Genomic DNA, 15,635 nt, shown 5'->3' with positions numbered 1-15,635 from the left:
GACACAACTATCCAATTCCTTTGGCAAACCGAGCGTACCTCAGAGAACACCTCCCAATGTTAATGTTAACCAAACTAAGTACAAGTAACAGTCCATGTTCCAAGGCCAAGATATTCCTCCCCCTTAAGAGACAGAGAGGAACTTCATGGGACATAACTGACTGCAGATTGACACTGCAGTTTCTGAGTGCAGGCAACGTCTTCAGGCTGTCAGTCACATGGTGCAATGGGCTCCAGAAAAAATTACCTCAGCCAAGGAAAGAAAGAAGAAGCAAGAATGTTCCTGTAGATACTCACTGTTTGCAGGTGGCTGGGCTGAGAAACAACTGTCAAGAACCAATACAGAGGTGCTTCCACAGCAGCCTGAGGCAGAGGCTAGTACTTACTGAGAAGTACTAAAAGTTTCTATTCTAATTAGCATTTCTTATAAAGTCAAAGCATTCATGAAACCTTCCAGTCCTAAACCGTGTTTCTAGGGCTATTTGAAACAGCTCTGTTCATCTGCAAGAGTCCAATCCCTGGACAGCTAAACTCCTCTCTCCAGTAATTTAACAAACCAATCACTCTCCTACATTAGGTAAAAGAAGATGAATTGCCTGCTGTGGCCTTAAAATGCATGTATTTTGACATATTGTAGCAAACCCAAAACGGTTTTGCCTAAATCAAAGCACCAGCCTCTTCTGCAGGCTCCTGGGGTGAAAACAAAGACAAATAAGTGTACCTGGATACAGCTGTCCTGTTCAAAGCCTGGTGAGATAGCCCTTTCAAAGGTAGAGGCATCAGAGTAGAATCTCTGATGAAGGGTAAGACCTTGTCACAAACAAAATTCAGCAGGTCCCCTTCTAAAGTGATCTTCAACACTGCCTGAACCACGTGTTCTATGTACAGTAAGTATGAAAGTTCATAAACAGCTGTTGACTGCTGGTTATAAGCATTGCCAACTTTATGGTAGAGATCCCCCCACAGCAGCCTACAAAGGTTTCCATACAAACAAAAGCATTGGCAAACATGCCAAATTAATAGATAACAGTAATGATACCAGGAGTGCACTTTCTCGTCCAGTTTTAATGACAGATGCCCATCATTTGCTTCATCGACAGTGGGATGGTCAAGCTCCATGAAGAGGAAGAGGAAGTTATGCAAGTCCTGCAGATCCTGGTACTTCTTTTGTTTATCTTCTTGGAAGATGGCCACAGGATTAAAAAAAAATGTATACCAATGCAAGCAAGTTTCAAATGTTCAAAAACATGATTAACAGAAGACTCCTTATGGGTAAAGAGAACATCCAACAAGCTCTGTGCTGCACTGCACTTAGTACTATGGGACATGGCCAATGGGATGCTCTAATGGAACTGTGAAGGGTGTCAAATAGGAATTTCTACGTATTTTTCAGCACTGGACATGCAGGAAAGCTCTATGAAGAATGTCAACTGTTATGAGGCTTCAAGATTAAAAGGGAAAAGAAATAAACAAGAAAATCTTTGCCCGCAGGTAACAAATACCATTACAAAGTGTTTCTTCCGGTCAGGGGAAAGTTTAGGAGCTCAGTAGCCAGTCAAAGTTCTTGTGGCACAAACTTAAGATAATTATGTTTCAGTCTTCTGAGGACCAAAAGCAGAACTTCAAGAACATCTCAACATCAGGAACTGAAGTTCCTAATGCTAGCCAGTATTACATATACTCACAGATGACAACAAGTAGCTCTTCCCCTTACAATTACATCCAAGGAAAGACTGAGGGATCAAGCCAGTGATGGAGGTAGATTCAGGTTTTCTGGACATCTCTTTTAAGCTACCACTGTGACAGGCTGAGCTGAACTGCTAGGCTTTACTTACACATAATCTCCAATTTTGGTTTTAGAAGGTGAGAGTACCTGTCATGGTGCATCATAAAAAAAAAAAGAAAATGCCTACCACTCTAACCTCATCATGTTAAAGGGATGCTCTGAAAACTTCTTCTGAATATCCTTTTAATGAAAGTTTTCTTAGGTGGGCTATGTAGCCTAAGTGAGCCTTTACTAACAGCTCTTGGATATGAATCTGGGGAAAGAGTTAACTTATTTAATGGTTTGGAAAGGACCATTAGTTGTCTCTACTTACTGTCTTAGAATTCATTAACGCCTAGAGAGATTTTAAAAAACCCTGTAGAACTGTAAGAAAGGTGAACGGGTCAATTTGATGATTCTACAACCCACGGATACGAGGCCACTTGCATGCAAAGGCAGTTAGATTCCAAGATTCTTCTTCAGATAAAGCACATAGCTACAGATACACAGTTAGGAGACGTAGGCAATGTTTCTACATTTGAGTTTGCTAATTCCCCTTTGTCACAACAGTGAGCAATCACAATGTTCCTGTTTGGTTAGTGCTTATCTGTCTCAGAAGAGGAGCAGATTGACTAAAAATAAGTAAACACCAGTATATGGCCTAAGCCCTAAGCACGGATTGCAAAGATTGAGGCCTCTTAATTCAGGGAACAGCATGGTCTCACCAAAATGGATTCAAGCAAGTCTCCAAAGAATTTCTTCAGAGCCCTTTTCAACTAAGCCTCTAAAAGAATCCATTAGGAATGTGATTTTCCTCTTAGGGTTATTTTTTTTAAATGAATCAGTTGAGACAAGTAAATGCAAATTCTTTTCCAAGAATTTGTGCTACTAACACTTGATAGGGAAACTTCCAGACAAACATACTAATAGTGATTCGGTGTCCCTGTCGTTGTAGTCATTCTTGGAACTGGTAGACTTATATTGTGTACTAAAATATGTTCTTTACAGTGAATAAAAAGCTATACATACATACTGAACTGGAAAAGACATGTAACTGATGCAAGTTTTACTATCCTGAAACTGAAGATTTTTTCCTTTTGGATTTTCAGACTTACTGAGAATCAGAAAAAGGTTTTTCCCACCCAAGCACTCCTAGCAACATGAAGACACACTCCCCTCTTCAAGGACTCTTCTACTTTATTTAGGAGCTACCACGGACATATGCAATCTTATTTAAGCAAGATCAGAGTAGAAACAAGGACAGTATGCCAGGGAAAGAGGTAAAAAAAAGACTTATGCCCATGACTCTTTAATCCACCACTTATTTAGCAAATAATTGCTTTGCCTTGCACCAAACTTAATTGGCAATTAGAGCTTTCATGAGCTCATGTCTGTGAGCTCTCAGGGGCAGCTGAGTTTGCCAAGAAAGCCAAAAATAAACCTTGTGTGAGATCGTGGAAGTTCTTAGGATTCCAGTTGGCAGGCCAGTATCCTGTGTTTCTGCTGAGGTTAGGAGTGCTAAGGCTTCCTTTGAAGGGTGACATCTAACTCAATGACCGTATCATTGACCTGGCTAAGGACTACCTTTCTTTAGGCAGACTAGTGGCCCAAGTCAAACTTCATCCTCAAAGAAAGCCAAGCACCCAGAATCAAAGGATCTCTCAGAGCAATGGAGTTACAGGATTCCTTCAGATATAGAACCTTAAACTGAATCCTAACCATTGCTCATCCACCCTACATCCCTTTAGATTGAGACTAAGCCAATTAATTCCAGGGTTCCTGTTACTAACAGAGCAGCCTTCAGGTTTCTGTGATGCTGAAACCAAGTGATAAACACTCTTAATCAGACTTCACCAAGACACTACACTGAAAAGTTCTGTATTCTATATCCTGATGCAGTCTCCATCACCAAAACTGACACTGTTATCTTGTCTGTCAGGTAAGGGAGATGGCTATTGTTTAAGCTCTCAGGCCTGCTGGCTGTACAAACAACAAACAGAGACCAAGACTATCTTTCCAGAAATGTAGCAGATCCATTCTCAAAATGCAAAGAACACAAAGCCAACATGGAATCAGTACAAGGGCATCTGACCATCAGGAGTGTCATCTGACTGGCTCATGATGCCAACCCATGCCTCAACCTGGAATCTGCCAGACTACTGCTACCCTTTCATGCCAGACAGCTTTGTTAACCTTTGTTAATTAAATTCCTAAGCAAACAATAAATGATTGGGAAATAAACGGGAAGAAGAATAGTTTCTTCCTGAATAAGAGTTGTGGTGTGAAGATAGTGAATAGAGATAATATATTCTTGAAACACAATGTGTTGCAAATGCACCTTGATGTCTGTAATTTCAAGAGAATAAACACCTCACACTGATGCACGCAGAAATTGTTTACTACTGTTCAAAGCCACGATTTTTTATTTATTCCATCTTACTAAACAGAGATGTGAGCAACTTCATTAGATCCATTCATTTAATATTTATATCCACATTGAATCAAAAGACAAACCCATGACTATGTAGTGCTTCAACTGTACAGATCAAGAATATACTCAATTTGTCTCTTTTCTTCAAAGCCAGGTGTACATGCAGCATCTGGGTAGCTGCAATGAAGAGAAGATAGCCCTTTGCTTTGAAGAGGCACCAGTGGATTACTAAGGTCATGCCAACAAATTTCCTGAATTTGGCATACTCATGCTAGAGTAGCAGTGTTAACTGTAAAGATAAAGACTGAAGCAATGATATTACAACTTATCCTGGAACTTGATAAAACACATCCCTCAACATTTCAGTCTCAATTCCATACCAGAAGCAATGCTACAGAATCTCATCTGCCACAGAGCTCCCACAGCAAACCAGCTGCCCACCAGCACCACCTGAGCTGACACATGCTAAATTTATTATTAAAGCAGATTTCTTCTGGTCTCTGCAGTGAAGATTTTCAACCAACACTCCAGAAGAACACCACTTCCTGCATTTAAGAGTGCTGCAGCTGCTGTTCACTCTTCATTTACAGTCTGACCTACATCCATGCTCAGGCTTCTCCTCTAAACGTGTAACTGATCTTTGCGTGTGCAATTTTCAGTGAGAAGTCACCGGCAGCTCATAGGCTTCCTCTCGTTTTCACTCACATATTACTGGCACATGGAGGATTCCTTCCACACAGAACAATCCCTTGCCTTAAGCGTCTGACTTGCTCCCCACCACGCTTCTGTAATAAACTGGCCTTGAAATTGTGACCTGTTACAAAACGCAATTTTAAGAATTAAAATTAAAACTCTCACTTTGCACTGCAAAGCTCTCTCCAAAGACTGCACTGGAATACTCACATTCCAGCTCAATTTAACAAGATGTATAAGGATATGCTGCATTAGTTAAGCCATCTTTTACAGCTCTGCTTTGCTAGCAGGCACAGGCTGCCCAAGTGCTATGAATGACTCCTTCCAGTACAGATTTCAGAGTTATACAGCAAGTTTTACACCAGTTCTGAACAAACAGGGCCTCTAACATGTCAGCATAAACTTTCATTGCTGATCATTTTCCAGTCATCTGCATTAAATTATTTGACAAATTATTATAGTCTCAGAATGAATCTTAGAAATATTTACTTTTTATAATATAATGAGATAGAGAAGTTTTTCTGCAAGACCTGAAAAACAAAGTATCTTTTTTTCAAGAGGAACAGAAGGATCCCAGGAAAATACTAGCACAAGATTTTTTGGTTGGTCCTACACAATCAGGTGATAAGTGCAGACAAAATTTCTCAAAAACAAGTCAAGCTGATTTCTATCAACATAATTTATATTTACAAACCCTTCACTTTGATTCCAGCAAGGATTTTGTCTTCTCAGTTTGGAAATAATGAAAAAAAAAAATTGATGGAATTCGGTGGGTGTGCACTCCTAAGCAAGCACCACTCAAACTGTCAAGGATCAACTGGCAAACTGGAGATAAGCATCAAATGGGAGATCAAAAGGAGCTTGGTCTATACCCAGAATATTCAAACCAAACACTTGTGAGGTCATTAATGAAAGTAATAGAAAATACAGGTTATGCCAAGCTGGAGAGGTCCTGAAACATACTGGGGAACAGAATGGGAAAGCCTGGAAAAAGGAAATGTAATTCAGAAGTCAATTGTAAAAAAAATTAAAATCTGCATTTATTTAACCATGCAAACAAAACAAACAACTACATTTGCTTTGTGGCACTCTAAGAAGTGTACAAAGGATATAACGGATCACAGACTGTGTGCCTGTCAACAACATACTCAATATCAAGAGGAATACTGTGTAAGAGTTGTTTTTCACTGTTCCATTTAAACCTCAGCTGCAGCCTGCATCCTTTCAGATTTCCACACTTCCAGGAAAATACAGGCAATTTGGATCTGAGGAGCAGCAACAAGTCAAATCTAGGAAAGAGAATGTTCAAGAAAAGGGTGAAGAACTGAGGATGTCTCAACAGGATAAAGCTAAAGGGGCCAGTATGAAGTCCTCAAATACACTGAAGGTACCCAAGGGCAGACAGAAGTTTTCCCATTCTCTTAGCTTGTAAAACATCCCTTAGGAGCAAGTCTTTGAGGTGCCTAGAAAGGCTGTTGGAAGAGTTATTAATGACAAGGGTGTAACAAATGCTCTAATTAGGCAGAGCAGGGAACAAGATCAGCTCTCATGCTCGTGATCTTCCCAGCCATACTGACATTACCCAATATAGCCAAAATCTGACCCCCAAATTAACTCCCTTTACAGCATGGAAGCAATAATTTTCAGAAAACAAAATAAAAGAACAACCTCTCTTTCTAAATGCAAAAACTCTCCCTTTTTCCATTCAGAGATTTTAAATATTTGAACAGCTGACAGCTCCACTATAATAACTTGTATAGAAACTGAAAATAGATTATTTCCAACTGAAACACTGGAGTGAAGTAGTACTGCTCTTTTGTACTGAGCTTCGCAAATTGGAGAAGAAAACTAAATTAGAATCCACAGTTAGTATTTAACAAGTTTACACCTTTTCTATGTAAGTTTGGGGCTATAAAGCAAAGCTTATGGAAAAATATTTAGTTAAGACACCAGACCACTGTTAGCAAAGTAACACAACTGATAAACAAAAGCAGACTCACCTTCCGCAATTCAATTGTAACTTCATTTCTGTGTCTTCTCATAGTCTGTAAATGAAAAAAAACCCAAATCATTTGTATGTCAAGAAAGTAGTATTCTGTTTTGGAATCAGCTGTTTCTAAGTAAAAAGTGCAGTTATTCATCAAAAGACATGGAAAATTGTGCATAATTTATAACTCAATTTTTCCTATGAGGATGCACATGTTTTTTGTGATGTTTTGCTTGGGTTGGGTTTTTTTTGTTTGGTTGGTTTGTTCCCTTTTTTCTTTTTTTTTTGATTATACACCTTACAAAAAGCTGTGTCGCAAACCAGAAGTAGTATCACAAAGGTACAAAATATTGACTTTCCCATGGAGTTTCACTAGAATGATTCTCCAGATGTTTTCACTGAAATGATTCTCCACGTGTTTATATGTGCAGACCACAGGCAGCAGTAAATCCAGGTTAGACAATCTCATGCTCCCATATAATCATATTCACAACCCAAACATATAACCTATACCAGTTCTCTGGCTAAAATCAGAAGATGGCTGTGCAACAAGACCGATCAGGCTTGTGGAAAAACAAAGTAGTACAGTGGTACTGAGACTCCTTAGGATCTATAGCCTAAACACTGCAAACCAGCCTGTGAGCATCTCAGCTCCTTAAAGATACTGGGCACTCAGAACGCATTCCTGACAATGCTGCTACACCTCTTAGCTAAGAGAGACCAGAAGAATGAAGAAGAATTTTAGCCTACTGAAGGCAATCTCCCTAGGTTCATTTAACAATCAGTAGAAAAGACATGTACCATCAGAATGCAATTCAAAGGAGAACAGGACTGGATGACTGCTGGCAGTTCCAGCGAGATCACCCACACTAACTAAAATTAGCCTTTTAAAATACTTTCTATGTCCTAACCTTGCTACTGACCTTCACTGCCACTATCATGTTCCTTTTGAGTTAGGGCAAATAACTCCCTGACAAAAAAGTACCAGTGAAGACCAGCAGTATACAGCAAACACCAGCACTCCCCATCAGCCATCTATGAAAATATCAAACATGCTAAAGATGAAACACAGGTAGAAGAAATTAGCAGATTTCACACCATGAATATATACAGGACATAGATGGAACAGCTTCACTGTTCTCAACCAGTTTGCATAGCAGTACTCATTTCATAGAATCATTGAAAGGTTTGGGTTGGAAGGGACCTTAAAGATTTTCTGGTTCCAACATCCCTGCCATGGGGATTCACTAGATCAGGTTGCTCAGAGCCCCATCAGCTTGAACACTGCCAGGGATGGGGCATCAACAACTTCTCATCAACAACTGCCTATGTCTCACCACTTCCTCAGTGAAGAATTTCTTCTTGACATCTAATCTAAACCTACTCTCTTTCAGTTTAAAAACATTGTCCCTTGTCCTGTCACTATCTGTCTGTATAAAAACCCTCTCTCCCTTCTTTTTATAAGCCCCCTTAAGGTACTGGAAGGCTGCAGTAAGATCTCCCTGAAGCTGTCTCTTCTCCATTCTGAAATTCAGTATCTTGGGTTCACTTGAGAGTAAAGAAGGCTTGTCTTCCTGCCCACTGCTTGATTAACCAGCTCATTAATGTAAACATGGACAAAATTCTCCTTTTACATCTACAAGATTGAACTCTACTACTTTAAACAAAGCAAGTCCTCACTACAGTAAGAGAACACCAGCACTACAGCATCTATCAGAACTGCACATATTTCCCCTCCTCATCATTTTGGTAAACATTTGATACTTGTGACCATCTGAGCCTGCTGCAACAGCCCAGTATGATAAGGACTGGATAGCTGGGGAATGGGAGGGCATCAGGTAGGTTCATTTATCTGAACAAATGAAGAACACATTAAGTCATCAGATGCAACTAGCAAGACCAGTCATTCAAATTTCTTGTTCTATTAGAACTTTATATTGGAATAATCTTAATAAACATGTCAAATTTAAGGACACTATATAGCCTTAAGTTTTTCAACACTTCTTCCCCATGACAGCTGTCTACCAGTACTTAAGCAGGATACAAGAGAGCTGGAGAGGGACATTTTACCAGAGCATGGAGTGACAGGACAAAGGGGAATGGCTTTAAACTGAAAGAGGGCAGGTTTAGACTAGATACTAGGAGAAATTCTTTACTGTGAGGGTGGTAAGGCACTGGCACAGGCTTCCCAGAAAAGCTGTGGATATTCCAAACCTAAAGTGTTCAAGACCAAGGTGGATGAGGCTTTGAGCAACCTGGTCTTGTGGAAGGTGTCCTTGTCCATGGTGGGAGGGTTAGAACTAGATCTCTACAGTTCCTTTCAACTCACATCACTCTATGATTCTGTAACTCAGCATTTCAATAAAAAAATGTAGTTAATGCTGTAAAGTCTCCTTTTCTTGATCATTCTGTGTTCTAGACATCAAAACTCTACTGAACTTATCACTAGCAACACCACCCCACCTTCCCTTAAAATCTCGTATTTTATTCCTACTTATGTTAAATTTTAAGGCATACCCCATCATAATCAGTCAACTGAGTGTCCACTAGAATTTCCCTCTCCAAAATCCAATACTGTATGTGCTGAATTTGAAGTCTCAGTGATTTAACTGATGCAAGGCACAATTTACTTTTAGATTTGCTCCCCACTTACAACTGACTCATTTATCTATGCAATAATACTCTAGAACACTTATACCAAACAGAAAAATCAGACGAAATCTGAAGCTCCTTGGGAGACAACAATAAGATTTATCACTTAACACTCTTTTGGAAGCAGGGCAGATTTAAGGAACACTATATGCTGTGCTGAACAGTTCAGCAGCTTGATATTTTTGGTTTAGAAAAAAACCAAATACAGTGCAGTCCCAGGGCAAGGCATTACTACTCATTTCGTCAATTTACTCTAAAACCTTCTCTAACAATGCTTTGACTAAAGACAGTTACTCAGAGTCAGCCATCCATAAAGTCTCTGCTGGGAAGACTCTAAGCTTTCTAAGGGCAAATAATTCACTCAGATTTTCCATTAGGATTTTATCTTTGTTTCATACTTCCATTACTTCAGCCCCTCTGATCTTACCTTATTACAGCTCTGTCCCAATATTTTTTTACCTTTTTTTTTGTTTTTTATCAAGCTGATCTTCAAAATATTTCACTACTCCATTATAGTTTTCACATTTAATGTGCAAGAATCTCCCATCTTTTCCTCATTTAGAAAGCTACCACTCTTTAGAAAGATCCATAAAAAAGGTTATCACCTCTGCACACATTTTTGCTGACCAGTACCATAGATCTTCTGAGCTCTAATACTCTTAAGGCAATCTCCATAGTAGCTGGGTTTTATCCTTTTAGCTGTTCTTTTGTATTTCCTTTTAAACTTACTCTGAGTGTTTTATCTTTTAAAGCAGCTCTGGTACATTTTCTTTTTACCTTCCTCCTTTAAAAGGCAGGACAGGCAGTACCCACCACTAAGTCCAGTGCTGCCTCTCCATTCACAGAGCAAGTAGGTTGTTAACTGGGATATCACTCAGTCTTAACTCCATGGAACCAATGAGTGTTATCTAACTTCCCACTAAACTAAGGGTTCTCAGTCTTACAGAGTCTCCTGATGGCATAGGATCTTTAAAAAAAAAAAAATCTGTTTGTCAGGGTCATTAGGATCATCCAAGAATCAGTGATACAATGTTGGGGCTAGAGTCTTCCTACAAGCATATGGGACTGAAATTCCCAAAGAGTCTGTGGAGCATTCTGGCAGTTAAACCTGGTTGCCACGGCTGGGACATGATCAGTGCTCCTTGCTTGAAGTCTGCTGACACTATTTCTAACCTGACACTTTATGTCCCTGACATATGAGATGAACATTGCATATGAATGTATTTAAGACCACAGATTCTACTTCATTCATACTTGACAATTGTGGCAATTATAGACTGTACATAAAATAACACATGAATGCACTTCACATTGGCTTGATTACCTAGTTTTATTCATGATGCTTACTGAGGATTTCTCCAGACTGTTGCCCAGGTTGATTTTCTCCTCTTTACCATTGGAGCTGATACACTAGTGACAGACTGCCCTATGATACGACTCTGAATTTCCACAATTTAGTCATCTTTGCCATGAAAGACCTAGAGCATGTTTCAACTTCATCTGATTACACAAAATGCAGGTATACATATAGCACTATATTCTGGATACTCTTGCTGGACTTTTGGAAGCCTTATTTTAAAACTTGCAGATCAAAAGGCAAAATTTCTAATCTTATCTGGTGGGGTGAGGTAGGAAGAGTGGGACAGGATAGGACAGGAAGACTGGCAAAGCCCAGATTTTATTCCCCAAAAAACAGACTTAAATGATACAGAAAATTTTTTGTCCTGATTTGGCATTTCTTGAAAGGAAAGTATTTAAAGCTTGTGTTTCAGATGAACCATTTTAGAAATACAGCAGGTCATCAGCACCTTCCTACAGCCTCAGAAGAAGCACACGTATTATAATGTAATAGCATATAAAAGAAGCAGTTTTAACCAGCACTGCTAGCCTCCCTTCAAGGAATCATTACCACTGTAAGCAGAATAACACACTTTAACACAACCTGCAAGACCCAGCATGTAGGGAACAGACAGGCACTTACAATAGATTTACACAGTAGTAGAAAGGCTAAACATTTTCCCCAGCTAATACAGGTCAGATAAAACAGAGAGAAGAGACAATATTATTCTGCAACTTAAGCCAGGATTCATTCCCAGCTTCCAGGCTGGGAGGACATCTGCTAAAGTCTATAGATACCACACCAGTTGAAGCCTAGCAAGAGGTTACGAATGGATCTAATACAGGGTTTGACATCCACAGCTTCTGACTATGGTCACTTCTCAGCATAATGTACTCAAACAAGTAACTTCATGGAACACTGAAACAGCACATCTCAACACCCCCAAGCCAAAGCTGAACTGTTTCACTGAATAATAAAAAATACAGACTCCAAATCTCAGAAAGGGAAAACATGGCATAGGCAAAATCCTACAAATCACAAAAACGATGACAGCTGCAGAATCTGAACCATGAGGACACTCCTAAACACAAGGTGTTAATGCACCATGCACGAAGTGCAAACAGTAAAAATGAGTAACTACCAGGCAGAATGTACTATTAAGAAACAAGAACACAACACTTACCAAGCCGTGCTACAACATTACATTTCAGTTGTTATACATGACTCAAGTCAGACTTAAGTCCAGAAGGCTTTTGTAGCAAGAGATTTCTTCTCCCCAGTTCACCATATGCAAGGAACAATTACTTACCAGTGTGTTTGACAGGCTGACATAACCACAGTAATGCACCAAGTACTGTAAGTCTTGTTACGAGTCAAAAGTAGATGTTGAGCAGTATTTCTAATTTCAAGTTCCTCATCACTTTGTTATTGTATAAAATAAAGCATAAACCTCACCCCCAAAAGATGCTAGATGTTTTTAGACAAATAAGTGTTTCACTTCTACCCTGAATTTCTGAATATTCTCCCAACATCAGATACAAAGAGTTACATAAGAAGAATCTCTCCCTAACACCTTTCACTTGAAGGAAAAATAATTCCTAGTTCCCTCAAATCTGAAAATAATTTCATATGCCAAAGAAGAAAATTACTGCACACATTAGGGCTGCTGTGTTAAGGGCTGCAAGGGAACTTTGTTTCACTGTGATACAAAACACAAAACTACTAAGCTGACAAAAGACAAGAGACTTAAGAGACACTAGACCTTGGAGGAAAAAAAAAAAAGAGGAAAAGAATGCCACGGTCCCTGTAAAACTGCCTTTGACACACTCAGAAGGCAGAAGCAACACAGAATACAGCTGCTCTCATCGGATCAGTGTTTCAGATCTCTCAACAAGGGTGGTATGTCTCTCAACAAGAAGATGACAACAAACTCAAAAGTTCAGTTTCAGCCACCTGTGGCAAAGGGAAATGCCCTCCTTATTTTTCAGTTGATATTTGTTTTATGACAGAACACAAAACTGCATAAAACTCTTGATATCAAAAAGCAATGGCCTCTGAAACTCTGCATTATCAGCACAAGCTGTATCACCAGCACATTCAAAGAATTATTTTTCAGTGACTAAATATTTGGAAACCTTTCACTGAACGAGACATGCCTCACCAGTACCATTCATGAAACTGCATGTGAAGGTGCATAGGATTACATGTTAAAGAGTCAATACCACTGCTGGCACACTGCCACTTGGTGCCTTACCATGGCCATGCAAACCTTTCAGGAAAAAAAACAAGGATTACTTTGAAGTGTTGAATAACATTGAGATTCTAAGGAGGTTAAGTCTAACAAGCTTTTCGAGCCTTTGTTTAACATAAAAAACATTTAACTGTATAATAAATACATTAAACTACCTGAAAAGGCAACCCATATAGCTTCTGTAAACTAAATAAAACCCCAAAAAACCCAAAACCAATCAGCTGTACTTGTACATGAGAACAAGATAAGACTTTTCAAAATCCTCTGTAGCAAATACATAATGTAGTGTGCTGTACCAGAGTGAGGGGGAACAAAAACCTAAACAACCCCAAACCCTACTACAGTTATACAAGGCTACAGGAAAAAAAAAAAATTCAAGCTAATTCAAAAGGACAAGAATCACACCTTAGACAAAGCAGTCGGAATAGTCTTCCATTTATGAAAGACTGATTTAAAACAATGTTACTACTCTTAGCAAGCTCAATCTCATTCATAAGTTAGTATCAAAACTACTCTTAGGGTTTCTGTTAATTTTAAGTTTCTACTTCATATCTAAAAATCAATCTTGATTGATTACAAACACTTTGAAGTCCCTTAAGCATATCACTTTTGGACTCATGGAATTCTGGACACTTGGTAAGATTACTTCATCCCCAGTTACAGTACAAATCAGCAAGCCAAAACCATTTAAATGTGTGGATGATACAAGTAGTCAGAAGCTCAGGTCATTACATTTCATTTTGTATGCTGGGATACAGAATCCTTGAAATTAAAAATTAAGTTTAATGTACAAGATGCTTAATAATGTACATTCTCTGCACAGAAAAAATAATCAAATGCTGCAACAGTAAGTGGTATGAATTTTAATTTTAACTACTTTTAGCTATACCAATTGTGTCAGAAGGAAGATTAAAGCATAACCAGCATTTAACAACTAAAAATCTACCTACCATTGTAACAACAAGATAAAGAGAGCCCAGTGTGGTGCTCATCCTGAGTATCCACCTCATTAAGTGGGATACCTCAGCAGTGTCATCTTTTAATCAACACATTTAGACCACTTCCGCTACAACTTGAGCAAGCAAGTCCACAAAACATCAGAAATGAAGAGGCAAGAAACAGATGTTTATGTCCAACCAGGACATCAATACTGCCAGCTGCCCCACAACCAGCTAGCTGACTACCCCCACTCTCCTGCAGGCTGGCCAGCACATATCAGCCTCAAGCTAGCCCATGGAAGTGGGAAATCGAGGACCATCTTGACAAGACGAACACCACAGCCCAATGTCAGCTTTGGCTATTCTATGGATACAAAAGTTATGTTTCCTAACCAACCTTAATTAGTTAGAACTTTAGTAAGATGTGCACTTAATTCCTTTGAAAATTCAGCTGTTAAATGGAGAGAACAAAATCACTGACCAATTCTAATTTCTCTGCATCTAAACATCACTAAATTCTTTATTTCTGGTTTTGCCTCTTAGCATTACAGAAACAGGTCTCAGAAAATCAGAAGTTACATGCGTAAAGAGCTACCCTGAACACATAGCTGGGTTAGTAAAGCAGCTTGATTAAACATACAGGGTACCCAAACACCTTAGCATTTACAAGTCAATTCTAGACTACTTCCACCTGCCCAACTAAAAGAAAAAAAGACACTGGCCCAGTTCCAACAGCTCGATTGGATTTAACTAATGCCTTCCCTCTTGCATATGAGCATATCCTAGAGTACAATTTATATACTTCACAACACAGGTGCCGGTGCAAGACAGTAAAAGGTGATGTTTGTATTGATGAAGCAAACATTGTTCTTGCCTAGAAACTGCTTTACTGGCCTTTTTTCCTTATTCCTTCCCTGACACCTTTCAACAAGTACAAAATACTGCAATGCACATGAAAATGCAGAAGCCTCAGGAGCTGGGCTGGTTTGGGACAGAAAAAACCCCCATCAAAATGCTTGTTTGTATACAATTGATGAGATGATTAAGATTGTCAGCTGCCTACCTTTGGTTAACATTAAAAGCTAAATATTCCTAATTTGCATAGGCATATAATTAGTATGTGTAAACTTGAGACTTAAACTGATTATATTGTTCCACTTGTTCTGATAACAGCTGGCTTCAGACTTGTTCTGATAACAGCTGGCTTCAGACGAAAAGAGACAAAGGGACATTGACAGAAGGTGATACTGCTGTTCTACCTGTTCACACTTTCAAAGTGCATATAGCTTACTCCAAGAAGTGCAAGTATATCACAATATAGGATGAAGAATTCTGGGACTGCATCACAATGATGTGAACGCAACTACTTAATCACAACGGGAGGAATTAAAAACAATGATGCTCTGCACACCAATCCCATCTAGTTCTGTTGGACATACAAAAAGATTTGACATCCATGCCAAAGTAAACCAAATGTTTAGTCCAAATTAACCCTCCTAGCTAGGTTTATTCCCTTACTTACCATCATCATGAATTATTCCCCATCTTTCCCCCCTCCACCAGTGTATGTTCTAGGCAGA

General features: G+C 39.1%; 1 protein-coding gene across 2 annotated transcripts in view; it reads right to left on the bottom strand.

Moving 5' to 3' along the window:
* The window catches only part of KPNA3 (karyopherin subunit alpha 3), a 48,152-nt gene that overhangs the window by 21,385 nt on the left and 11,132 nt on the right, over nucleotides 1-15,635 (bottom strand). For both annotated transcript variants that reach the window (XM_039567467.1, XM_019286374.3), the window contains exon 2: nucleotides 6,889-6,933. In XM_039567467.1, the coding sequence (XP_039423401.1) occupies nucleotides 6,889-6,930 (42 nt within the window). In that variant the 5' untranslated portion in view covers nucleotides 6,931-6,933. The remainder of the gene's footprint in view (nucleotides 1-6,888; nucleotides 6,934-15,635) is intronic.

The sequence above is a fragment of the Corvus cornix genome, chromosome 1, assembly GCF_000738735.6.
Source record: "Corvus cornix cornix isolate S_Up_H32 chromosome 1, ASM73873v5, whole genome shotgun sequence".
NCBI lineage: Eukaryota > Metazoa > Chordata > Aves > Passeriformes > Corvidae > Corvus > Corvus cornix.
Note: the sequence above shows the minus strand (reverse complement) of the source record. Positions and strands in the feature narration are given on the sequence as shown.